Source organism: Condylura cristata, unplaced genomic scaffold, assembly GCF_000260355.1.
Source record: "Condylura cristata isolate star-nosed mole 26May11 unplaced genomic scaffold, ConCri1.0 scaffold00029, whole genome shotgun sequence".
Lineage (NCBI taxonomy): Eukaryota > Metazoa > Chordata > Mammalia > Eulipotyphla > Talpidae > Condylura > Condylura cristata.
The window spans coordinates 5,317,019-5,343,204 of NW_004567130.1; the positions used below are offsets into that span (position 1 = coordinate 5,317,019).

Below are 26,186 nucleotides of genomic sequence, written 5' to 3' on the forward strand. Positions count from 1 at the left end.
GAAACTCTACCGGCCCTACACAATTAGTTCAAAATTGCTTAAAGATTGAATTAAATACAATTGCTAAAGTTTCCAAATCTAAGCATTAAAAGGGGGTAAATCATTAATGATGCTGGATTCAGCCATGAAGTGTCAGATACAATACCAGAAGTTTAAGAGGCAAGAAGTAAAACGGGCAAAATTGCATTGACAGGAAAAACTTGTGCTTCACCAAATGAAGGAAAATCCTTGCAAATCATGCCATTGATAAAGTCTGTTATTTTGAAAATATAAAAAGTACTTGTGACGCAACACTAAATAGTAAAAAATGATTCCTATAGATATTGCTCAAAAAAAAGACACACTAATTGCCAACAAACACATGAAGACTTTCGAAATCACTGATCTTTAGGGAAATGCAATTCAAAAATGCTATGGATAACACTTCATACTCACTAGGACAACTTTAATAAAAAAGAAAAACCTAACAGTTTTGACAGTGATGGGAAGAAACTGGAACATCATATATTCCTGCACGTATAAAGAAAAAAAGATTTTGGAAATGCCTAGAAAAGTTACTCAGGCTTATCATGGAGTCCCAGAATCCTCCTACTAGGTATATACTGGGGGGAAAAAATAACATATTTTCCCCACAAAACTTACACTTGAATGTTCATAGAAACACTATTCATAATTCCAAAAATGGAAATAGCCAAACTGTGCAGTGACTAATAGATGGAAAGACAAAATATGTTCTCGTAGCCATAGGAGAGGTGTTGATCAACCATGAAAACCTTAAAGTGCTGATACATTCTCAACATGGAGAAGTCTTGAATATATTCTGCTTATTATTGAAAGGCAGGTGCCAAAGCAAAACATTCTACTTCTATGAAATATCCAGAGTAAGAAAATGTGTAGCTACAGACAGTAGATTAGGGATTGCAGGGACTGGGAGTAGAGAGAGGATGTGGTTGAGTGACAATGTGTCTGGGTTTCTCTTCAGGTGATGAAAATGTACTTAGAAACGGTGATGTGACTATTTTGAAATTCACTGAATTTTACTTTTAAAATGTGTCATCTGTTAATTCGTATGCCATTTATTCATCAAATAATCAAATATATTTTCTTATTTTCTGTGTTCTTCATGCTATGATATTTGGGGATCAAACAAACCTCAAAAGATACCACCTTTTCCAGAGCTCACCAATCCCAACAGAGTAAAGAACTCACTTGGGAGCAGTTTTCTTACAGGACAGTCAATTATCTCATTTTTTTAAATCTTCCTAAAACTTGAAAAATGGTCTAAAATTAGAATCCATTTTGTATGTTAAAATAAACTCATATTAAAAAAAAAACTTTAACAGATACTTTTATGGAACGTGAGTTATAGCTCAATAAAAGAGAACATGGCTTACTAATTTTCTAACTTTTCCCTGAACAAAGTGCACTGAACAAAATGCAACCATTACTCTTGAAGCAACCTAGTGATTTCTCTCAGTGGCCTCAGTCACGCAGGTTGCTCAGCGGGTGGCTGTGCTGATATTACCCGTCAATGACTGCACAGGCAGCATATTTTCTTCAAAGAGGAGAAATCTCCATGTGCACCCTTTGCTTAACTTCATTATCACCCTTTCCTTTTATTTTTGCATTCTGGAAGTGAGGGGCTGGGAAATGCATTCAGACCAGACAGAACTCTTGACATCTTCCTGGCAAAAGACCAAGGCACACATAATGATGATTTCTTCCCAGATCCAACTTTGAATCACCTGAGGAATCACCCACATCCAAGTAGAAGGCTAGATCTTGTAGCTTGGTGTGAATTTAAATACCCCACTGACTGTGTGGGAATATGCTTTAGATGAGGCAAGTGGAACGTCACACAACATGGCTACTGAGCGTAGGGCACCTATTGGCTGGGAATCAAATCCCACTGGAAAGCCCATCTGGCTTGGGAGGTCCCTTAGCACCCTGTTCCTTAGTTCCCTATGGAAATGTTAATAGGACCTGCTGAATACTATTAGGAGGCTAAAGATAAGTAGATACAGTCAAGCCACAAAATTGATTGCTACTTCACCAGTGTAGCTCCTACACCTCCCTCTTTGATTATTAGGTGTAAGGATGACTAAGAGGAAGGGCACTCCAGTTGCTCCAGAGAAAACATCTGGAGAAAGACAGAATGGAAAGAGGAAACTTGACCCATGGACTGAGTAAGATGTCTCCGAGCTCATGGGGAAAACTGTGTTCTTTCTTGTGATGCTCAGATCAGCATTGTGTTTTGAGTGGATCAGGGGCTATAACCACATTTCATGCAGCAGGGCACCAAGGTAGAAGAATGAAGTGAGGTGTCCAGAGTCACAGTACTGAGGAGTGATTATCTGAGGGGAGCTGGAGATGGTTCCTGGGGACAGAGGTCCCTGACACCTGAACACAAGATAAAGCTCTGGACACCCAGACGAAGACCTTTCTCATTGCCAGTCCCACATCCTCCTGGCCCAAGGTTTCTACATGGAGACAGTTGAGGCCCTAGAGGAGCTGCCTGGCCCAAGGAGAATGACCCAAGACTAGACCCAGCTCCAAGCCCCTGGCCCCAGATACAATACCATTACTCCTGTTAGGGTCTGAAATCACCCAGTTGTCCCCCACGACAAAGAACAGGACCAGAGATGCACAAGCAAGCAGAGTTTATTAAGCCAGCTAGCTGGGGTCAAGCCTTCCTGCAGGCACACAGGCCACGCAAGGAGAGCAAGACCCAGACCATAGGCATGTCAGAGAATATATAGGCCCTTATCAGCCATTATATACGTCATAGCCAGTGCAAATTCAAAGAGTAACAAACTTCACAGCACTCAAGGACGGGTTTCTAAGAGCAGATGTCTCGGTCATGAATCAGGAGCCGATATCAGGGTCTAGTTTCAGCTAGTTCCAGGAGCTGGCACCAGGAATGCTCTCTGCCTGCCCTCCTTTCTGGGCCGAGGGTGAGGTCTCAGACAGAGGGGCCTAGGGGCCTAACACTCCAAATAAAGACCCCCCAGTAGAAGGTGGGATCCAAACGTGTCCATTTCCCCTTCCTAACCTCCCTTGATTCTATCAGCAACTTTATAGTGGGACTTCCTGGTGGCCAGGTGATCACTTGAATGACCAGTAGTCTGCTTCACTCCCTAACTGCCTTAGAACTCAGGCCAACCATCCATGTAACAGACCCACTCAGAATCAGCTTCACTTTAACTGGCAATCGCTTGATGAGCAGTTAAGGACAAAACTAACTGGCATAACAGTCTACTGGACTGGAGTTTGGAGGACTTCATCAAGGCCACTGGCCCCACTGCCTGGGTGACTAGAGCTCTGATGATCGGAGCGTCAGGGCTGAGGCTGAGCGTGGGCAGTGGTTCAGAGCGTGTACTGCTCAAGCCCTTCCTCAGCAAAGCCCTTCCTCAGTCTCTGCTGTGCTCGTGATTCAGCATTACCCTTGACTCTCATTGATTTTCTTTCCACAATACCGTTCTTCAGTAGAGTGGTTGGCGGGAATGGGGAGGGGTGTGGAATTTACGGTTCTCATTTGCTGCTGCTCAACTGCAGTAGGTTTTCATGACTGCAGATACCTTTCTTGTGAAGACTGTATTTGAGCCCCTTAAGATTGTGATCTTTTTGTACTATGAGTCATGATCCTGGAAAATACATTTAAATAGACCTGTAGACATGTTGTAGCAAAAGAGCATGGGGAAGTGTGAATTTATTCCCAGGTATGCTTCTGCTCCCCTTGCTCAGCAGAGGGGAGCCAACTTGTCCAAAGTTGGGGGCCAGCATGTTGACTGTGTGGTAATGTGACCTGATGCACATGAAACAACACATGTTTGGGGACTGCCAAATGGGGGCTGCTGTCTGATGACCTGTATCAAATTGGGAAAGGATGTCTTGAACAAACTCTACACATACAGGTTTTGTGGACTCTGTATCGGGGTTGCCCCGTATCAAACTGTTACAGGGCAACCCAGGGTGAACTGGGCTGCCTGCCTGTGGGTCCTCACCTGCGCACTTAAAATTTAATTGTACTGCAGGCACACATAAAAAGGTAGATAGTGGGTTTATTTACAAAAGAGGAAAGGTAAAGGAACAACCCAGGGAAAGAGAGAGAGATACAAGGTAACTAGAATGTCTTACCAGCTCTGCTGACTTGCAACTCTAGTCACAAGGTCCTGAGCAAGCCATTGCCCCAGAGAGAGAAAGCCATTGCCTCTCCCCACTGCCCCCAGCCATTGAAGATCACTCCCTATTTATCCCCCAAAGTCCCAGAATGCCTGCTTAGCTCCACCCTTGAGTCCTCACAGTTCTCTCCTTGGTACTGCTGGGAGTTGTAGTTCCCTATAGCTGGAGTAGGGGGTGGAGTCCAGAAAGCTGGAGTAGGGGGTGGACTCCACAAAACTCTGCAGAGTTCCTGTAGGACACCCTTTCCCTTAACTATTCCCCCCTTTTGATTTCATACCACCACACTAGAAGTCACAGAATCTGGAAAAGTGACTTAACCCCTCTGTCTTCAATTCCCTATTCGAGACACAGATCAACCTGAAGAGAAAAAGTGGACTTCCTAAGTGCTGCATAAGTATTTACATATTAAATATCTGGGAGGATAAGCAAAACATGTAGTGATATTACTTTCAGAGAGGAAACTCGGGTGGGTCCAGGGCAGGGGCAGTGTAGGGTACTCTCAGCCTTTACACCAGTACAAGGCTTCCTGCCTCCTGGAGAGAGAGTGTCATCTGGGCTGCAGCTGGAGGCCGGGGCCTGATTGCCTGTTGCAGAAGTCTGGTCTTAGGAAACCAGCTTTTACTAGGTGGCCCCTGCCTAAAAAGGTGGTGGCCTTCAATGCCCCACCTTGCTCTCGCAGTCTCAGTGAGGTGATTATAAGGGGAGGTGGGGACCCACATGGGCTGTCTCGTTGGTGTCGGTGGCTACTTTTCAGAGGGTGCCTCGTCAAGAACTTTCCCTAACAACAGGTTTTTAGACAGTTTGCTGTGCTGATGATGTGCCAGGCCAGCGAGTCCCTCCTAATTCCTCCCATGAGGCATTTATCATTAAGTTGGAGAAACATGCCTTAGTTTCTGGGTCCCCTGGAGCCTGAAAAACACAAAAGGTGAGGGGTGGTGAACAAGCAGAGACAAAGAAGAAAGAGTATGCAAGAGAAATGTACCCGTACAACCCCCCACTGTCAATGTCTTCTTCCACATCTTTGGGGTGGGGCCTGCCATTCTCAATATGCAGTTCCTTTTGAATGGAAGAGATCAACTTGGCCTAAGAAATGACACCCTGTCTCCTTGCTGTTCCCCTCTTTGGCCTGGTGTGTTCCACCAAATGTGAGTCACCAGCACCCATTGCCAGTGATACGCAGGCACAAGCCACCACACAGGTGCCCTGCACTGCCTGGCAGATGGTGCTAGGTACTAGCTGTGTCCTGGCAGGGGCCCAGACTGCCAGTCATGGAAATCACCACTCCCTTTCTGCATGGGGTGGGGAGAGTCCTGATCCAAATGCCACACCCACTGGCCAACTCTCCATGACTGAGCCTGAGTTGGCTCCAGGTCAGCTTCCTGAGGGCTGCACTGGAGCCAAGGTGCCCTTACCCCTGCCACTGAATTCCCCCCAGGGGCAGCACTCAACACATGATTCTGTGTCCAGTCTTTTATTTTGCCACCTCTAATGGAAAGTCTAGGTTTGCATCCTCAGCTGTCAGAACATTCAGCTTTGAATTGGAAGATTGGTTTACTCTTTCCTCATTCAGCTTTGTTGTTTTCTGAAGATCATCATTCTTTCTGCTCATAATTTCAGTGGCCTCAAAATATTTATTTTCCTCTTCCCAGTTCTGATGTTGTCTCTATTCTAGGTTCTACAGGACAATTTCCCCTGCAAGTAGCGCTTTTTACACAGCAGCTCCTCTTCCCTTCTATGACTCTGGGCAACCTCAGGGGTTCCTATCCTCTAAACCATTTCTATCTCCTTTCACATGTAAAGGTAATTGGCCAGAACTTTTTAGAGTGCTCTGACATTCTGTTCTTGAGAAAGTCACCTCTGAATATTCATTCTTCTATACTGGATGCTGGAAACTAAAGGCACAGCCACTCATCATGTGAAAGCCAAAACATAGGAGCCAAGGCTGTGTTGGCATAATGGAAGCAGCTTTTAAGCAGGTGCCAGTGACCTGAGAAGATGCTGGACTTAAATTGCCCCAAACAACTACCTTGCTTTCTCAGGTCAGCGAGGTGATTATGTGGGGAGTGAAGGGGAGAGAGGTCGGGGTGGCCAGGGAGCATGTGGATGGGAGAAAATGCCAATGCCCAGTAAACAAGGTGCAAGAAGAGGGGCTTGATAAGGCTCCTGTGGCTTCCTGGCTTCTGCTCTTAGTATTTCCTGTCGTTGTCTAAACACCAGCTGTTGGCAGAGTTTGATGTCCAGTGGGCACCAGAATCATCTAGTCCCTCCTGCTAGCTGCACTGGGACTCTGGGAGATCTTTGGCAATGCATCTGAGAGCTAGCCCCAGGGGGAGCCTGGGTAGAGAAAAGGAGGGGAAGGAAGCACACACAGTAACTCAATCTTACCAACCTGATGCATTTTTTTTTTACAACCCTCAATTCCATGCATGTATAGTGTTTGAAGAATAAGTTCCAGTTGTTTCACTTCAGTTTCTTTCCTGTATTGCTGCTCTTTATTTTTTTAACTGCTCCCTAATTCTGCAGGTTTTCTCTCATCATGTTTTCTTTTTTAAAGATTTATTTATGCATAAAAGAACTAAGGTACAGGCCAGAAATACAGGGGTGGGGCTGAGGGATGAGAGGATTCACCAGAGAGAGTGGGAAGCAGAACAGGCAGATCTATTGAAATACGTTGCTGAGGGGAGCAGCAGGTGAGACAGGAGAGGTCTGCTGTGCCATGTGGGTCAGATCCCTGAGTGGGGATCAAACCCTTGCTGCAGTGGCTGAAAATAGCTTCATAATGCTGTGCTTCAACCCCTTGCATCACCAAGTAGGACCCTCAGCATGTTTTCTTGTTTCAAGACAAATCTGAAATTGCAGGGCTCTTGTTTCCATTGTACTGTTTGATGCTCTGTGATTTTATTTTTTTGTTTCTGATCACTCCTCTGTGGTCTGCTAACCTTGTTTTTCAGTTTAAAATTATTTCCTGTAGGTAGTTCATAGTGATTTCTTTCAAGTTCTCTTGACCTTTTACAATACAGGGTTGTGTCTTAGCTAAAAGAACCTCTGCAATTCATGGCATGTTGTTCAGTTAGCAACAGAGAATTCTGATCATTCAGAAAAGCAATTCACAATCCTCAGAAGCTCTTACAGATGACGGATAAAGTCACCACAATCATCCGCAGAATTAACTTGCCTTTTGCCCTGATTCTTTTTCATTAGTTGTTTTCTTTCCACGGAGTCTTCTTTTGAGCTCATGTGCTGTGAGCAGATTTAAAGTTCAGCTAACAGGCAGCGGGAAGGGTGGTCAGGCTACCCACGTTCACCTCACCCTGGGGACAGTGAGGTCTCCCGACACCTTCTCATGAATACAGGATTTTTGAAATCAGATTCCAGATGAAATACCCTTTTTTTTTTTCTGAGCTTACAATCTTTGATAGCTTAAGGCAGAAAACAATAAACAAGTCCTGTCCAGAGCAGGAGAACACACATGGTGGGGGCTCCAGAATGGGTTTTCCAACTCAACTTGCCAGAAGGGCCCATGGACAAGGAGACATGCTGAGAGGAGACGCTCCCCTGGCTAGGGGCCTAGGGACGCCTGAGCCAGGAGGCACCTGAGCACATGAGGACACAAAGGTGTCCTCAGCCTGAAGTGTGGGGAGGGGGGAGAAGAAGAGCCGAATGGGTCTGCTTCTCACCAGGGCAAGCTCATCTAGAGAGTTCTAGAGGCTCAATGCCTGTGAGGCAGCTGTGTCCACTAGGTGGCCCCCATCACAGGTCAACACCAAACCCCACACCAAGCCCCTGTGCTCCATTCCCAAGGCTTTACTGCTTAGCGATAGCCAAAGTAGTAAGACCTGGTCTGCTGGGAAAGATCATCTTAACTACCAAAGCAAGAAAACATGATTGCAAACATAGGACACTCAATGCCTGGCAGGTCACAGTTCTATTATATCACTAAAATACAAGGGAAATACGTCTCTATAGGCCTTTCCCTCTTCTCTCTGATGTCATTCTACCTTCCACCCTCAGTCTCCAAAGCCACAGGTGTGATGATCTATCACCCTTCTCCCCTTGGATCTGAAATTCGTGTCTGGGGTCTCCTTGTTTTCACTGTCCAGGCCTTCTAGGCTCAATGAAATCCAACCTTTAAACACATGTGAATATTCAAGAGAGGGACTCACCCACGCCTCCCCCACTCCAGCAGTCAAGGAATGTGGACTGCTTGTTCTGGACCGTGAGATCTTCTCTGAGATGTGGAGCCAGAGCTTTTCAACAAGACAATACAAGCACTTGCAGGTTGATCCACGAACTCCAAGACCCTCCTGTTCTTAGAAAGGAAGCCATGGACCCAGCCCTGATACTCAGTCCTAAAGAAGATTTCTTATTTCTCTTTTCACTTACCCAGTATTTCTCACCGAGAATTCATGAATCATGATTGGCATAAGAATGACACTTCCTTCCGGGGGAACATTATTTGAAGCAGGATGTTCTAGCTCATTTGGGGGATGTTGGGAAGAAATTGCCCCAGCTCTAGCTGCAAGTTCCTCCTTTCTCAGATACCTCCAGAGCTGGCTATTGGCAGTGGCTAGAGCAGATAGCTTCCTGTATATGGAGGAACCCTAACCCTGCCCAGCACTCCAGCTAAGAAGGAAAGGATTCATTCTGAGAACTCTTTAATCAAAAGAGTTGGAATTGAGGGAAAGGCAGGAGAGAAGTGGCATTGGAGGAAATATACAGTTAATGCTAAAGTGTCTGAGGGAGCAAGGACTGGGATGATGGTAGTCGCAGACCTGACAGGCAACCCACGCCAGGAGAAGCAGGGTCGCTATCTTGATGGAAGCCAATCACAGTAGAAGATTAGAATCTCCCGCGGAAGGAGAGAGATGAATATGGTGTGCAGGGCTTTGTGGGCTTTGGGTCAAATAGTCGATCTACAGAGCTTGGGCCCAGGTTCTCTGTCTGCACAGCTCTGTATAACTCACCCACATTCTCAAGGCTCCCTTTTTTCATAAATTATACACACTTGTAGATTCTTTCTTGTATATGGACAGTGCAAATGCCCTGGGGGGAAACAAAGATCAAAGTTGGCCATTAAGCCAATGAGAGGGGCTGGGAAGCATGGTTCTGTTCATGTAGAGCTCTGCCAGCTTGTCCCTGCGCAGAGACTGAATCACCGCCACCCCCGGCCCTGTCCCTGGCGCAGGTTTGGTCAGTTCCCCTAGGCCACTCCGCACTGCACATGTGCAGGGTTGCGTTTCTTTATATGTGGTCCTGTTGGAGTGTAAAATATCACTGAGCTCAATAATGACCGAGGCCCGAGTCCGATGCAAAAGCAAACGAGACTTTATTAGGCCAGCTCGAGCCAGGATCCTTCCTTTATGTGCCCTGACACAGCAGGCGCACCCCTCAAGGAGGGACCCCGAAGATCTACAGAGTGGGGTTTATAAAGGCAGTTAATAGGGCTGGGGATTTTCCACTGAGTACGTCCGCTGCTGGTGGGTGCCCACAAATTCCTGTTTGTCCAGATGTTAGGGGTACAGCAGGCGCTGGGGACTTACCTTGTTCAAGCAGGAATCTAGGCTTATGGCTGGGAACCCACCCAGCCAGCACCTTCCAGGAACAATGGCTCCGGAGGAGGCGAGCTGTCTAGTGAGAACTTACTGTCCACAACATTCCCAACAGTCCTTGTCCCCCACTCCTTGTACAGAGCTTCAAAGCTCTCCAGAATTCCCCGGGTAATAAGGTCACCCTTGTTATGCCAATGAGGTAGATTGTAGGCTCCTGGGCAGCTTCAGGATGGTAGTGAAAGGCCCACCTTATGCCAAGCTGACCTTCAGGGTTGGCAAGAAGGCTGAAGGGTGACCTCCCTCACAGGGCCAGTGATTAAACTGACCTGCAACATGAAGCCCAATAGAATCTCTGGACACTGGGTGCTCAGTGGAACTTCTGGTGAACATCCTGACAGAATAGGAGGCTGATGGTCTAGACTCCCAGGGGAGAAGGCGCAGGACCTCAAAGTATGTGTACCCTGGGTAATCAAGCTGTAATTGTATGGTGCTTTTCCCTTACCTCTAGGAATCCTTCCCAGAGGACAGAGTCTGAGGAATGGTGGGTATGAATAGAGAACCAGGCTGTCATGGTGTGGGTGGCCTGCAACTCCTGAATTGGATCTGGAGTCTGACATGAGGGCAGCCTTGGGGTGGACATGCTGTTTACTTGTGGGACCTGAGGCTAACTCTGGGAGGTCAGTGTCAGGGTCTTACTGCAAAGTAGCCAGTTGGGGGAAAAGCATTTGCTGTTAGAAATGTGAAATTCACAAAAGGAATTCTGACTCACTGAGTCATGGGGTTTGGGAAGAGAAAGGATGAAAGTGTGGGAGATGAGAATCCTTTGATTTTGGGGTGGCAAAATGTCACCCATGGTATAGCATGGTATCTGTGCCTTTATCATTGATTAGAAAGTTAGCAATAGAATTAGAGGAGATGGGTCCAATCCTGGGGAGCTGGCTCATTGCAGGCATAAGGAAATGCAGCAACAAAAAAAGGTGAACTATGCAATTTCTTGGTTATTGTTTTCTATAATAGCTAAGATGAATTTAAAAGAGACTGTTGTGTCAGATGAACAAGGTCAGATTTCAGTTACTCTGAGCTATGTCTCCTAGCCTCAAAGCTGCCCCCAAAGGTTAAACTATACCTGGACAACAAAGAATACCTCTGAGATCTCTTGTCATGTAGAAGCCTTTCTAGGCTTACTAGGGAAGGGCAAAGCCAAGAAACAATTGTGACCTGGGGAGTAGAGTCTGAGGAGCCATCACACTTTGTGGCCCCAAACCATCAGCTTCCTGAAGAACCTTTGCTACAATGGATCTGAAAGTAACTTGTCTTTATATTTGATTGCATCTGAGAGGAAGAGCTTGTTTGAGACACTCACAGGACCCACAGCACACAATGGAACAATAAAAGATGGCTTTGCATGCTCCACTCACACCAGCTTTCCTCTGAGAGAACAGCTAGCCTGAAGAATTGGATAAAAGCCACTGTAAAGTTTGCTTACTTAAGGTGGGGGGGCTGTCTGATTCCCCTATAATTGCCAAGTACATCTCAGACGAAGTAGCTGATATGCTTTAATGCAACCCATGGTAGACCAGCTATGTGATCACTGGGGTGTCAGTCCATCCAGGGCAGGGTCAGTGCTATGGGAGACAATGGCTCACCAAGGAAACTTACCCACACAACATCAAGCAACTGCCCAAAATGACTTAGCAGATTTTTCTGTTTCCCCTTAGGAGAAATACATGCTAACAGTATAGAATAACAAGAAAACAAGTGGGTAGAGGCAGAAAAGGGGAAAAAAGGGCCTCATCCCAAGAGAATGGAAATTTCTACCTTTTCCTTAAGGGTTGGCATCAATTAAGTAGACATTTTGTGGTTGAAACCCAAGTTTTAACAGAGCACTATCACTAAGGGGACCTCGTCAAGGTCCCAATGTTAAAGATCCCTCCAAAAGTACTTCTACTTTCTTTGACTCCATTTTGGGGTCAAATACAAAGTAGACATGGAAGATTACAATGAGAGACCCAACTGAGTCACTTGGGATTTATCAAGATAAAGACAGACAGGAGGGCCAGTATATCGTGGCTCATCCTGGAGACACAATGTCTTATACACACAGCAATGGGTGGAACAGCTGGGGAGCAGAAAAGAGAAGTTTTTCATACACTTTAGCAGGGGAAACTCAGGATCTGTGTGGTACACACTGTCTTTTGGTGAGACCCTGATGGAGCCTACCAGCTCTGCTGAACAGGTTTGAGGACAGGAGTTCAAAAGAACCAAGGAATAAAGAACTGTCAGGCACAAAATAGAGTTTAAGAGAAGTGAGTGGGACCCAGGGGACCCAAGGCCTCTCATTTCGAGCTCAAGCATCCCAAGTGCACAGTGCAACTCATTTGTATTTATACGCCCCACCCTCAACACACACACACACACACACACACACACACACACACACACACACCTTTAGTTACTAGACAACGAATCGTTGTCTTGGCGTTTTGTCTTGTCTGCACACACCTTCACCACCTTGGCTCTGTGTTACGTTCTGCTCCTTTTCATGCCTGTTTCTCAGTCTTCACTTTGTTGACACAAGCAGAACATCATGGTCTGGACACGGGCCAGTGTTCCAGCCTGTGATGACCCAACCTCCAGTCATGACTCCAACATTCTCCCTGTCCCAGAACCTCCCACCTTAGGGGGTCTCCAGCAACCTGCAGTTACATTGATAAGTCATAGAAGCGCACGAGTGGATGGGATTAAGATAAAAGACTGTTTGCTCCGGCATTGTGTGAGTTGACAGCAAGCTCTGGTCCTTTAGCCATCACTTGCAAATAAAATGCAAGAAACAAGAGCCAGAGTTAGGAAAGAAAAGGTTTACTCCAAAGCTAGGATTGTGTGGTGAGGGTCAGACTTATACCAAGAAACCATTTCCCCAATGAAGAAAGGAAATGGGGTTATATAGGTTTGGAGGACTGGGGAGGAAAACAAGGGAGTTAAATTTTGGGGGGCTGCAAGTCCAGTTAGGGCAAATGAGTAAGGGCTTGACTGAAGCTCAGGGCACTTGACACATGAGGTAAGAAGATGCTTCTCCCTAGGCAGAGGATGCCTAGGTGAGATCTTTAGGCAATGTGAGCTTTTTGCAGAGTCTGCTGTCCCCACAGGTATTTGTCACTAAGATAGGAGAGCTAGTCCCTGCTTTTTTTTATGCCACTCAGCTTGCTGGGCGTTTCAGTCCCCAGACAGGCTTGGAGCTCGGTTTAAGTTTGGTTGATAAGCGTCCAGCTTTTGCTATGTCTGTAAACACCAAGTCTCAAAGAGAAGTTAGACAAGATCTGCCTACCTGCCTCCTGTCTGCCTGTCCTTCCCTTTCCGCTCCTTCCTTTTCTTGTCCTTCATTGTCAGAAAGCAATTTAGCCCTCTAGACTCTTAAAATGACTATGTGATTTACCTTGCTGCATTGGGCAACACCAAACTGATAAAGAAACAGGAATAGTGGAGCAGGCTACATAATGCAGGATGCTGCTGAAGACCAAGACCCTGGTCTTCTTGTTGGTCCTAATCATACAGCATTAATCATGTGAGCAAGTAAAACAGAAAGGGACAACTAGCAGCGGCTGGGGGAAAGATGGAACTGTGCATCTGCTGATAGTTTGCTATGTAGATCGGCCCTGACTCCCCAGTCAGGGTTTCTATCTGATCAACAAGGCAGCCACTGGTCAGCTTCTGGGGTCCTTCGTTATACATCAGTCAAGGCCCCCTGGCGTTCCCAGTCATACCTCGTGATGCCGACCCTTGCGGGGTGATCTAGCTTGATGCTCTTAATTGATGGGAAAGGTGCCTCATAGGGTTGGGCTCTTAAATGGGGTTGGAAAAGCCACCTAGGATTAGCAGACCCACACTGAATGTATTATGGCGATGGATATTGTGTGACTGGGCAATAAAACAGAAGGCACATAAATCTATTCTTCTTTTTTTTTTTTTTAAGGATTTATTTGTTTATGCATAGAAGAGCTGCGGTACAGACCAGAGATGTGGGCGTGAGAGGATTCATCAGAGACAGAGTGGGGAGCAGAACAGGCAGATCTACTGAAATATACTGCTGATGGGAGCAGCGAACAGGACAGGAGAGGTCTGCTGCGCCATGTGGGTCAGCTCCCTGGTCGGGGATTGAACTCGTGCTGCTGTGGCTGACACTTAACCCCTTGCACCACCAAGAAGGCCTCACATAAAGCCATAATAATTGGACATGCTCTGTGGGAGTCAATCAGAATACCAAAGGCCATGCAGGAGTCAGTGGAAATAGGAGAGCTGGTGTGGGCAAGTTCTCTGACGGCCCTTTGTAGAATGTAGACTGGTGTTATGGCAAAAACTTGTAAGCAGCCCCAACTACCAGAAACATGGGCAATTATTAGCTTAACATCAGACATTAATTAACTCTGTCTCTATGAATGAAGGACATAAAATAATCTTTAAAATTGAAATACCCATACTATCTTGGGCGATGGCCGAGAAATAATCTAATACTGTCATCAGAAACTCTGGTTCTTTTTCCCTCTTGTGTAAATAACTCTCTAGACACTGAGTGAGGGAGCAAAACCCAAGTTTATTCAGTGGCCAGCAAATGGAGAAGGCAAACTCGTGCTCTAAAACCCTCTCCCAGAGATTGAGGAGCATCAGAGATTTACTGGCAGGGGCGGAGCAGCGTCCTGGAGAGTCTTCTGATACTACTTGCTCCTTGTTAAGGAAGGGCAGATTTGTAGTGGGCCTGACACCCAGATGGCAGCAGGAGGAGTCAACTTTCCTAGGCTAATGTGGGTATAATGAGGATTTGCGGCCTGGGGAGAGTAGGTCAGGTGAGATCCAGCTGAGACCGGTTCTGTGGCTTGACACTTGGCAGTAGAGATTCACAATCTGCCTTTGTTCTTCTGAGCAACACAGCTGACTTTCTTTAAAATAAGCAGAGAAGAGGTGATCATGTGGGCGGGGAGGGCATGACAGGAGAGCTTGTGTTGGGTGACAGCTGGGAAGCAATGCCCAGAAGAGTTCCCTAGACACGTGGAAATGGTTTTGCACAGGAGCATGCTTGGAGCAGATGCAAAGTTACTTGGCATATTTATGAGCAGATACAACAACCTTTCCCCCAGGACTGACTTTTTTTTTTAAGATTTATTTATTTATTTATGCATACAAGAACTGGGGTACAGGCCAGAAGTGCAGGGAGCAAGAGGAGTCTCCAGAGGCAGAGTGGGGAGCAGAACAGACAGATGGACTGAAATCCACTGCTGAGGGGAACTGCGGGGATACGGGAGCAGTCTGCTGTGCCACGTGGATCAGCTCCCTGCCTGGGGGTTGAACTTATATTGCAGTGGCTGCGGTGGAGAGTTGTACAGTGCTGTGCTTTAACCTGTTGCGCCACCAGGGGGGGCCAAGACTGACTTTTGAGCCACATGAGGAATTGCCTGGTTTTATTATCACTTGGACCATGCCCATCACAGCTCTTGATCGACTGACACAGGCAGCCTGGCTTTTGGAGGCTGGTTCCAAGATAAACAGATAGTTTTCTGGTTAGGAGACCACCACACTGGTGAAAGAAAATAAATCAGGCCCATGAGCTGAAGGACAAGTTGTTACCCTTATGTTTGGGCATTACTGACTGATAGGAGGTGATCGGTTGTGGCTAACTCTGCAGGACCTCAAGTGCACCTGTCCGCCCTGGCTAGTGTTGTGCAGGGGTGAGCACACTCCCCAGCAAGGCCAACAAACAAGTCAGCAGAGCACAGTGCACTCTGTCCTGCGAATAGCTGCAGCCCACTACTTTGCATCAAGCAGAAGCTACAAGAAGCCCCACCCTCTGCGTTGGGCACATTTCCTGGGCACATTTCCTGTTTTATCCTGCAAGTACAGACCCTATATATACCCACAGGCAGTCCTAGTAAACGGACTTCAGACTCCAGACCCCAGGTTTCTGCTTCATTCTCTCGCGTCTCTGAGTCTCCTATGTTCAGGTGAACGTAGAGGTCAGCGCCCCCCTTGGTGGGTTAGCAACAGTCAGTAGCCTTCCCGTATGGCCTGGCAGAAGGGCAATAAAAACTGGCATAGTAGAAGAAGGCCCAAAGGGGGACTGGCCCTCTGGGTCACTATGGGAATTTGAAGACTGCATGACAACAAGTCATGTCAAGTGCATCAGAAGAACCCCGTCCTGATTCATAAGGCGATTGGAGCCAGTGCATGGCTGGAACAGTGGGTTGGCCTCAGTGGCCACCGTGGTCTGTGCATTCCATCAGTTAGAGATTGATGGAATCTACACATGTTCCTTCCACACCCCTTTACTCTGTTCAGCTGAGAAGACCCGTGTCGATTCTTCTGTTCATCCTGGCCAGCAAGACAGGCAGAGACTACAGATGGCATGAGAGAGATTCCCCCAGGGGAAAACTGGCAAGTGACTTTGGACCAATGTTGGGACCCCAGAGGTCTATTCAAGGGCCCTGAAATGAGTAGACTCTGACCCTGACTCTGGATTGGACTGTGAATGAGGTGGTACAGGCAACTGCTTCGAGAACAACAAAACCAGAACACAAATCCCTTACCAATTCAGACCTAGCTACAATTTCTTAAAAAAAAAAAAAAAGATTTAATCATTTATGCATACAAGAACTGGGGTATGGGCCATAGGTGTGTGTGGTGGAGGGGAGAGTTGTGAGGGGACTCACCAGAGACAGAGTGGGGAGCCAAATAGCAGGTAAGTAGATAGAATGAAATGCACTGCTTAGGGGAGCAGTGGGCGGGTCAGGAGAGGTCTTCTGCACCATGTGGATCAGCTCCCTGGCTGGGGATCAAACTTATATTGCAGTGGCTGCCAGTAGCTTCATAGTGCTGAGATTTAACCCCTTGCACCACCAGAGAGGCCCCCAGGTTACCATTTCTTAGACCACAGAACACATGCTCTTCTTCAGATTAGTGGTTTGATAAGGAACTGGCACAGTAATTCAAGCTGATGGGCTCATTTACAAGTCACTGTGGGTGTTTGCCCCTTCTTCCCCTGGGGGGGCATTTGGGCTATTACTGCTGGAGCTGGGAAAGGAGGGAGGGAGCTTGCTGATATGATAATTCAGTTCTTCTTATTGAGGGGAGATGATGGTACGACTACATTTTTCTTTCTGCCTGCCTTCACTTCAACTTTCATCTTCCTCTCCAATACCAGAGTCCCAGGGCTTGGCTGCTACCACAAATTTCAAACGCGGGCAAGATTCCTGGGCCAGGAATTGTAACTATCCTTTTGCACTTTTATGTCAGAATTCCTACGGTCTGATTGAGTGGACTGTGCTTTCATTCTACCCAGTGAAAGTGGGGTTAATGATGAATGTACCTCCTATCATCTAATGACTGGTAGTGTCCATTTTTCCGTGTAACTGAAAAGGAGCAGTAACAGCTGGGGATAAAAGCATGAATACATGGGTTATGCAATTAGGGGAATCCAATATTCTTCCAAAAACACTTTACTCAGTTATGCCAGATGCTAAATAGGGGAAGCCATCTGTAACTGTGATTATTACTTTTGGAAATATTTTGAAAGCTGCAAGACTTAGTGGTCTCTCTCTGGCAGACATTCTGGTCATATAAGATAATGACAGAGTAAGCTAAGGACTAAACAGAACTTCAGTAACATGCCAGTGCCTTTGACTTTAATTTTCAGGTTACATTTACTGTTTTGCAGTGTATTCTAACACTAGCATTGGTGATGAGGCTATATTACCAATATTGACTGTAAATGTACTGAGACATTGAGCTAAAAAGCCTGTTATTTGGACCCCACACTCACTGCCCCAGACAATAGGTATATTCCCCTTGGTACTGTGGCTGCATCTGTTATATAAATGCTATACAAGTTCATGTGTGTGTGTGTGTATATATATATTGAGGTAACACTAGCTTACAACACTGTAGATGCTTTAGGTGAATGGATTCATACCTTTTAGATGTGTGTCCCCACATTGCATCTACCACTAGAGTACCAATCATCTCATAAACCCATAACTGATAGATGCCCAATTTTTTGTTTTCTTGAGTTGTTTAACTCCTTTGTAGATCTAGGATATTGGCTCCTTGTTGGATGTATGATGTACGAATGTTTTCTTCCATTCACTAGAATGTCTTGTTTTACTGTGTCTTTTCAGCATGCAGAAGCCTTTTTAATTTGATGCGGTCACATTTGGTTATGTTCCCTTTTGTTTTCCTTGCCTTTGACTCAAGTTCCCAAAGACATCTCTGAAGCAGTGTAGAGTTTTGCCTCTGTTTTTTTCTATGTAATTTATAGCTTCAGGTCTTACATCCACGTACTTGAAACATTTTGAGTTTTTGTGTTTGGTGTTTGTTTTGCATTTTTTCTTTGATGTAGTCTCATTTGGTTATTTTTGCTTTTGTTTCACTTGCCTTTGTACTCGAGTACTGTTTAATGTTTTCCCAATACTATTTGTTGAACCGACTTTCCTTACTTCATTTTGTAGATTAACTATTCATATAAATATGGCTTGTTTCTGGCTCTCAATTAGTCACTGTATCTAATTTTAGTTCAATACCATACTGTTTTGATTACTATTGCTTTGCAGTATTGTTTGAAGTTTGGGTGATTCATAGCTTCTTTTTGTCAGATTTGCTTAGGCAATTCTGGCTCTTTTTATGATTCCATACAGAGTCCAGTAATGTTTATTTCCTTGAAGAAAACTATTGTAATTTTGTTAGGGATTGATTCTATATATCACTTTGGGTAAGAAGGCCATTTAACAATGTCAATTCTTCTATTCCATGAGCATAATTACTTTTGTTAATTTTTAGGAATTCAATTTTTATTATAAATGGGATTGTTTTCTTATTACTCTTATAGTTTGCATAAAGGAATGCAGAGATGTATTGATTTTGTAGCTTGCCACTTTACTGATTTCATTTAAAGAGTTTAGTGGAGTCTTTAGGGTTATCTTAAGTTTATTCTGTTATCTGTAAGAAGTGGTATTTTTACTTCTTTTCTAATTTGGATTCCTTTTATATCTTGTCTTGCCACCCTAGGCAGGACTTCCAATACTATGTTGAATAATAGTGATGATAATGGGCATCCTTATTTTGTTGCCTACTATTAGAGGAAAAGCCTTCAGTTTTCACCAGTTAGTATGCTATCAGCAGTTGGTTTGTCACCTAGAAGTCTAAGAAAAATCAAGAGTGTTCTGGTCCCCTAATCACAATATATGGTCATTTATCTTAGGAAAACCATTTATTTCCCTAATCAGTAGAGTTATAAGACTAAGGCCAACATAGACTTTGAAATGAGATAGAATTCAACATGAGATAGATTTTAATATGAATACCTTTATTGAATCACGTTTTAAATTTACAAATCTAGAAGTGTTACAGTGTAATGAACAAATGATGTTTGTATTTATAGGATACATCCAGAAAAGTTTTTAATAGCTACTTGAAATTTGCTCCTTTCAAGTTTTTATATCTCGCTTACAAATGTATTATCATAAATCAAATTCTAGCTCCAGAAAATAACATGTTGGCTTAACTTGTTAATTATAGGACCATCTTTTATTTTTATCATTATTGACTATGTATCATTATTGGATTATTTTGATGACTTTTTACATCTTATAAGACAGTTCAAATAAATTACAAACTTAAATTGATTAATGTATAATCAAGATAATCATATTGTCTTAAAATATACCAGAAAGGGTATGTTTAATCTAATTCTCCCTGCTCTCCATACCATATAAGACAGAAAGTTTCACATTGTTGAAAGAAATTTTTAAGTGGAGAGGAGAAAAATGTCTCATATTGAGACAAAAAAAACATAATAGCTGTCTTAAACAACTTATTCAAGACACTTCTTAGACTTATCAAGAGAATAAATTACGTACAAATGTTAATAGATTTCTTAATTTCTCTTTTTTGTGGAAAGAGCACCAAAATATTTTAATGTTCATAAGCTATTTATGAATCACATAAATCTCATTACTGTTCCAATCCCAATTCCTACCTTAGCAGGGAACAAGCACATTTCACATATTTTTTTCTCATTCGAAAATTGCTATTTTTAATCTTTTCTATCCCTTGAAAACAAAATCAATGTTTCAAAAATAAGTATAATTTTCCAAGGAATTTACTTGTTTACATAAGTAGTCTCTACCTGACTAATATGAACCTTTGCCCAAAAAAATATGGTAGCGTGGCTTGCAGTATAAAGTGCGTAGGCATGTTTTTTTGTTTTCTCATAGCAATTGCCATTTATTCCTACCTTTTTTCATGTAACTAGTGTGCGTAGGCATTTTTAATAACAAAGTGGTAGTATTACATTTGAGAGGTAAACAGCAAAACAAAAGCCCCACTGTCATTCTCCAGTCTGGAGCATAGAAGCCTCATGTTATATGAATGAGAGTATGGAAAACTGCAACCATCATTTTGAATCTTCTCAGTGTCCAGTCAAGAATAATTAGGTTTAAAATTATGCATCTAGGAAAATTAGATGTACAGCTCCAAAAGGAATAAAAAAAAATTGACAAATGTGGTTTTTGACATCCCATCAGGCTTTTCTCTGTCGGTCAAAGGTAAAAGAGACGATTTGTCAGGGAAAGATGTGGTTCTTGGTGAATGCTCTGACCCACGAGGTAAGCCAGCTTGTGGGCATAGTGGCAAGGAGCAGGAACTCGGATGATGCCCTTTAGCAGAAAGAAGAAACACACAAATTTAAGTTCGTATCTATTTTCCATAAATCTAAGGTCACAGATATTAACTCTAAGATTCAAAAGGTATAGACTCAGTCTTGAACCATTTTATAGATCTGAAAAAAACCAGTATCAAAAGATACTTACCGACATATTATAATACATGTGGCATAGTTTGTAAGTTAGACACTGTATTTTATCTGGGCTGAACTCATATGTATCGTAGATGATGTTGTAGTGAGTGGGGGTGACAGTACCATCTTTCACGTGCTGACTTATGATAAAGAAGTCAAACCTGGAATTGCAGCAAAGGAGGGCTCAGCTAACGAACACAGCAAACACTGGTAACCTGAGGTGACATTATAGAAACCCAACTCATAGACAGAAAACTTCCTCCATACTTAGAAGCCTGGCTATCAGGCAGTAATATCATAACGCAAATCGACAGTGAAATCATTGACACAGGCAGTAACACTCCTGGGATTGAGACATAAAAAGAATACATACTAATGGAAGAAACATAAAATGGGCACATTTGATCTGTTCATAGGTAACTCAATTCAGAGACCCTTGGATGGGCACTTCCTGCCTCTCTGAACTCGCCAGGATATATTCAAACTCCCTACCTAGTATAGCTGCTAAGGCTTATAATTTACTATAAATACTGGATTTATTTTAATGTGTATCTTAATGTTGTTGCTGATGTTTGTCATACTTGTCGTTAGTTTTCTTTAATCCTTTTCTGCCTCCCTTTCATGTGACTTCATTTCTCCCTATCTGCTGCTCTCAATGTCCTATTTTGATATCCCACAGTAATTCTGCAACATTTTCAGAATTGGTAAAAAGCACCAGAAGTTCAACCATTCTAACAGCAGAAGAATATTAGAATTTTCTTTTTAATTTTATGAGGAGAAAGTGACAGAAAACAGAAAGATCTACAACCCAACTTAACATTCACATAATTTTTAACCTTTATATCAGCTCTTCTTCAACTCACGCAAATCTTAAAAATACCTGTTACTATTTAAATAAAGGAAATTTAAACAAAATGAAGATGGCTTACCATTCCTTTCTGGTCAGCTCTATATCAATTACTGTTCCTGGAGGTGGATTCCCAAATTTTCCTTGAGTCTCAATAAAAAATCTGGTGTTTATTCGTTTCTTCACCACAATGAAAGTTAGTGTGAAACTTAAAAAAAAAGTAGGATCAGTGTCACTATGTTTCTACTCAGTCCTCCTCAGAGGCATTCAGCTGAACGCTCACGTGTGGGGCATATGCTAAAAAGGCTGTGGATGGCAGCACTCTGCACACCCCAATTTTATCGTCTTAGGTTCAACTAAAGGTTTCTACTCATTCACCTACATGCTGGGCGGAGGCGCCCTTCCTGACAAGGTCAGGACCTCTTAGAGCATCTATGCTGAGCATCATGCTTCACTAAGAAACAGATGCTTTCTGGGAGGGAGTTCCAGTCCTAGCACCTACAGGATAAAAGAAGCTGAATAAGGAGCTTCCCTGGTGGTGCAATGGATTAAGCCACAGCACTATGAAGCTATCAGCAGCCACTGTGGAATGAGTTTGATCCCTGACTAGGGAGCAGACCCACAGGGCACAGCAGACCTCTCCTGACTTGCCCATTGCTCCCCTCAGCAGTGTATTTCAGGGGGTCTGCCTGTTCTGCTCCCCACTCTGTCTCTGGTAAATTCTCTCACCCCCAGACTTTTGTCCTGCACCCTAATCCTTGTATGCATAGATTTTTTTAAAGGATTTTTTTTAAGATTTATTTATTTATTCATATAGAACTTGGGTACAGGCCAGAGATGCGGAGGGTGAGAGGATTCATCAGAGACAGAGTGGGGAGCAGAACAGGCAGATCACTGAAGTACACTGAGGGGAGCAGCGGGTGGGTCAGGAGAGGTCTGCCGCACCATGTGGTCACCTCCCGGGCAGGCGGGGATTGAACTCATGCGGAAGTGGTTTAAGCTTCTTAGTGCTGTGCTTTAATCTGCTGCGCCACCAGGGAGGGCCTAAATAGATGTTTTTTTTAAAAAGTTGATTAAGTGCAAATCATCAACAGCTCAGAGGATTTAACGCATTTCTGAGGTGAAATGGCCTCTACTATCAAGTCTTGAAGGGAAATTAAAGAGGATTCCTAAGAGTTCTGTGGGGAGAAGAAACCTGCTACTGTCATGTTCCAGGTGTGCCTTTTACGCTGGCTTGGGAGGTGCAGCACTTCCCCCCCCCCCACCAGTGGAGACCCTCTAGTGGGTCTCTGCTTGCATCATGCCCCATGTCAAAATTGATGCAGATTATTTCTCAGCAACTAAGATGCAGAACTTACATAATTTACACATCACAATTCATATACCTACCGGAATGACTTGAAAGTCTCCTCTAAGGCAGTCTCGAACTGTGGTATTTCATGGTCAATCAGTGCTTGAAGTTGACCATCTCCCACTCCATCCCGATACACAATGATAAAATATGGCAGAGACGAGTTATATTTAGACCAGTGCTTCAAGGCAGCTGAAAAGAAACATGAAAAGAAATGTTCACTTGGGGTGAATTGACCAGTGCAATCTAGGTTCATTTTTCAACACTGTAGCTTTCCAGAGTTTCAGTGCTTTGTCTTTAGTCCAGTCAGAGGATTTGCAACATTCCTGCAATATGGAGCCAGATGGCACTTTGTGGTAAGGAGGAGGAGGCTGCTGTGCATAGTAAGCATGGGATGTCCAACAGTGTCCCTGGCCTCTACTTACAAACAGATATGTTTCCAGTCATTGCCAAGGGACCCCTGGGGGTCAGCATGTCCATTCTTGGAGAAGGACTGGTGTATAGTCAGGTTCCCACTTTCTTTGGGGTACTGACCTTGCAAGCAGGCTCTCAGTCCACTCACAAGTTCCTGCCCTGTTTCCTGTAAAACACATTGGGAGAACCACCTGTTTGGAGAAAAACAAGTTGTCAGTCCAGAAACAAGGGCTCTTAAGGCTTCTTCATTTTAATTTCAAATTAATCTATGCCCCTCAAACAATTGCTATAGCTGAGGAACCACTCACTGCCCTATGTATTGGTCTCTTCTGATAATTTACATCATATACAGTTTGCATGGACAGAACTCTAGAGTGAGACACATGCACCAACATTATATAAGTTACATGCGCTTGCTGTGCAGAATGGGTGCTGTCCCTAATGGAGGGAGCCACAAAATGAAAACTTGATGTTCCTGGGGTCTCCCCCTCTGGACTCATGTCTTAAATAGTGGCTCATCTATAATAACCTGCTTTGAGGAAGCAATTTGCTCTGGAAGAGTAATAGCGATTGCAACTGTTTCTCAGCAGATCACATCAAAATTACACTTGTCTCAAGTTTCTATCTCCTTACTGCATTTCCGTTCACATCAGAATCTTCGGACAATGTGGCATGATGTAATGTAGCTGGCTTTTCACCAGAATGTGCACTCCAGGGACAGGCACTTTTACACTTACACCACTGCCCTTTCTGCATATGAACATTGCAAGCACTCAACAGTATCTATTTAATAAATGAAGCTTACTTCTCCCCGACAGTCACATCAGTTTCTAAATTTAAAAAAAGCAGAGCAAAACTGACATACAGTACATCTGGGAAAATGTCATTTGTGAAACTAAAGATGGGTCTTCACTAAGATTACAGTGGAACTGATCGAAGGAGGAAGGAAAGAGCACAGGGCACTGTGGTGACAATGACAGGTGAAAGGAGAGAGGGATTCTATGGTGTAGACACCTGGCTGGGGGGAGAAGGGAGTAAACAGTGTTTAAAAATGAAAAAAAAAAAAAGATCACAGTGGAATTCTACTTTGTGGTGCACAAACATCACTAAACCTCCAGCTGATTTGTGCTGGTCAGATGTAGGTGATATACAGGGAATGACAAGCTGAAGGGCATCTAAGCCTCTCGAAAGTGGTTTTTATTTAAATGGAGAATATAAAGGAGCCCCAGGAGAAGAGGAGCCACATGAAATAGAGAAGTGTGCCCTCTTACAGGCCTACTAGGCAAATATGAATGAGACGATCTGTCCTTAGAGGCCTCTGGTAATGTTTCCAGGTCTTGTCTTTATCCATGTGTGGCCTAACTGTTCCCCCATGGGCTGGCGATTCCCATGGAGAGAGACTTGCTAAATGAGCCCATGGTAGGCAGAATTCTACCTGTCCTAATCCCTCCCCTGGGCATCTGGTGAGCTGTCACCCCAGTGGGTGTGTTATATGGCACAACAGACTTCCAAATGGGGCTTATCTAATTTTGTAAGTCCTTTTAAAAGCAGGGAGTTTTCTCAGCTAATGGCAGAAGAGGAAGTTAGAGATGTAGTAAGCATAAAAAAAAAAAAAAAAACTCCATGTGCCCTGGGGTGGAGGAGTGGGGAGCGCAACAAGGGCTCTAGATGAAAGTCTAGAAGCCAAGACTGAACCATCGTTGACAGCCATGAGAAAGCCAGGACCTCTGTCCTACAACCAGAAGTAAATGGATTCTGCCACCACTCTGTCTGTGTGTTTGGAAGAGGATCCCAGCCTCCAAATAACAACATGGCTCACTTTCTGACACTTTCTTCTCTGCCTTCTCAGGCCCTGAGACCAAAGCAGAGCCAGATGCCCACTCCTCAGGAGAGTGTGTGGACACTGGGTGTTGTCTTCAGCTGCCACACTCGTAGTACTTTTTTTTTTTAAAGATATATTTATTTATTCGTACAGAACTGGGGTACAGGCCAGAAATGCGGAGGGTGAGAGGAGTCACCAGAGACAGAGCGGGGAGCAGAACAGGCAGATCGACAAAATACACTGCTTAGGGGAGCAGCGGGCGGGTCAGGAGAGGTCCGCCTCGCCATGTGGTCGCCTCCGGGGCAGGCGGGGATCGAACTCATGCGGAAGTGGCTTTAGTTTCTTAGTGCTGTGCTTTAACCCACTGCGCCACCAGGGAGGGCCACTCGTAGTACTTTTTAAGGCAGCCATAGAAAAAGATGCAGAAACTTTCACACAAAATGTTTTGGGAACATAACTTTGCCAGAAGGTCAGGAAAGCCCACTGTTAAAAACAACTTGTTGCGATGGAGCTTGACAACCAGCAGTTCTTAGGGCCAGTTCTCCCATTGGGCTTACAGAGGACCACAAAGCTTACTCACTGTGTCAGGTCTTCATTGCAACTTGCCACAAATGCTGCAATGGACTTTCGTCGATTGACAATATCGTGGAAACAATCGATACCAATGAACATTGCGTTCTTCAACTTAAATTTTAAAATAGACAAGACATTGCGTTAGAATAGCATACAAGCAAAAGTCAAACTTTAAATAAACAGCTAAATAGTATCTGGCATTCCACTAAGCACATACAAAACAACATACAACCAAACCCAACGTACTCCAGTGTCCACTTTCCAGAGGGCTCCTCCCATCTTGCAGTTCATCTGCTGGGCAATTTTTGTAGCGATGGTCTTTTCCACTTGGGGTCTTTCTAAGGTTCGTGCCACCACACACTGGCTTGGAATTGGGCAGTTGACACACAGGTATTTTTTTATGCCATCATACACTTCTTTCTTGTCACTGGACAGTACACAAACCACCTCAAAAGAAAGTTGACATGAAATTCCCCAAGATGCAATAACAGTGGTGTAAGAAATGCATATCATGTTGAGGACACAATTTAGGTGAATTACTGACAAAGCAGGGTTGATTTTTTTTTTTAAATATTTATTTGTGGGCCCTCCCTGGTGGCGCAGCGGGTTAAAGT

At 44.2% G+C, this 26,186-nt stretch overlaps 1 protein-coding gene across 1 annotated transcript in view; it reads right to left on the reverse strand.

Moving 5' to 3' along the window:
* Positions 1 to 20,308: 20,308 nt before the first annotated feature.
* PIWIL3 (piwi-like RNA-mediated gene silencing 3) overlaps positions 20,309 to 26,186 on the reverse strand; it is a 29,435-nt gene continuing 23,557 nt past the window's right edge. Inside the window, exons 14-20 of the mRNA XM_012730829.1 lie at positions 25,819 to 26,111; positions 25,580 to 25,683; positions 23,298 to 23,368; positions 22,802 to 22,955; positions 21,495 to 21,620; positions 20,579 to 20,726; positions 20,309 to 20,425 (exon numbers count right to left, since the gene is read on the reverse strand). Coding sequence (XP_012586283.1) covers positions 20,309 to 20,425; positions 20,579 to 20,726; positions 21,495 to 21,620; positions 22,802 to 22,955; positions 23,298 to 23,368; positions 25,580 to 25,683; positions 25,819 to 26,111 — 1,013 coding nt within the window. The remainder of the gene's footprint in view (positions 20,426 to 20,578; positions 20,727 to 21,494; positions 21,621 to 22,801; positions 22,956 to 23,297; positions 23,369 to 25,579; positions 25,684 to 25,818; positions 26,112 to 26,186) is intronic.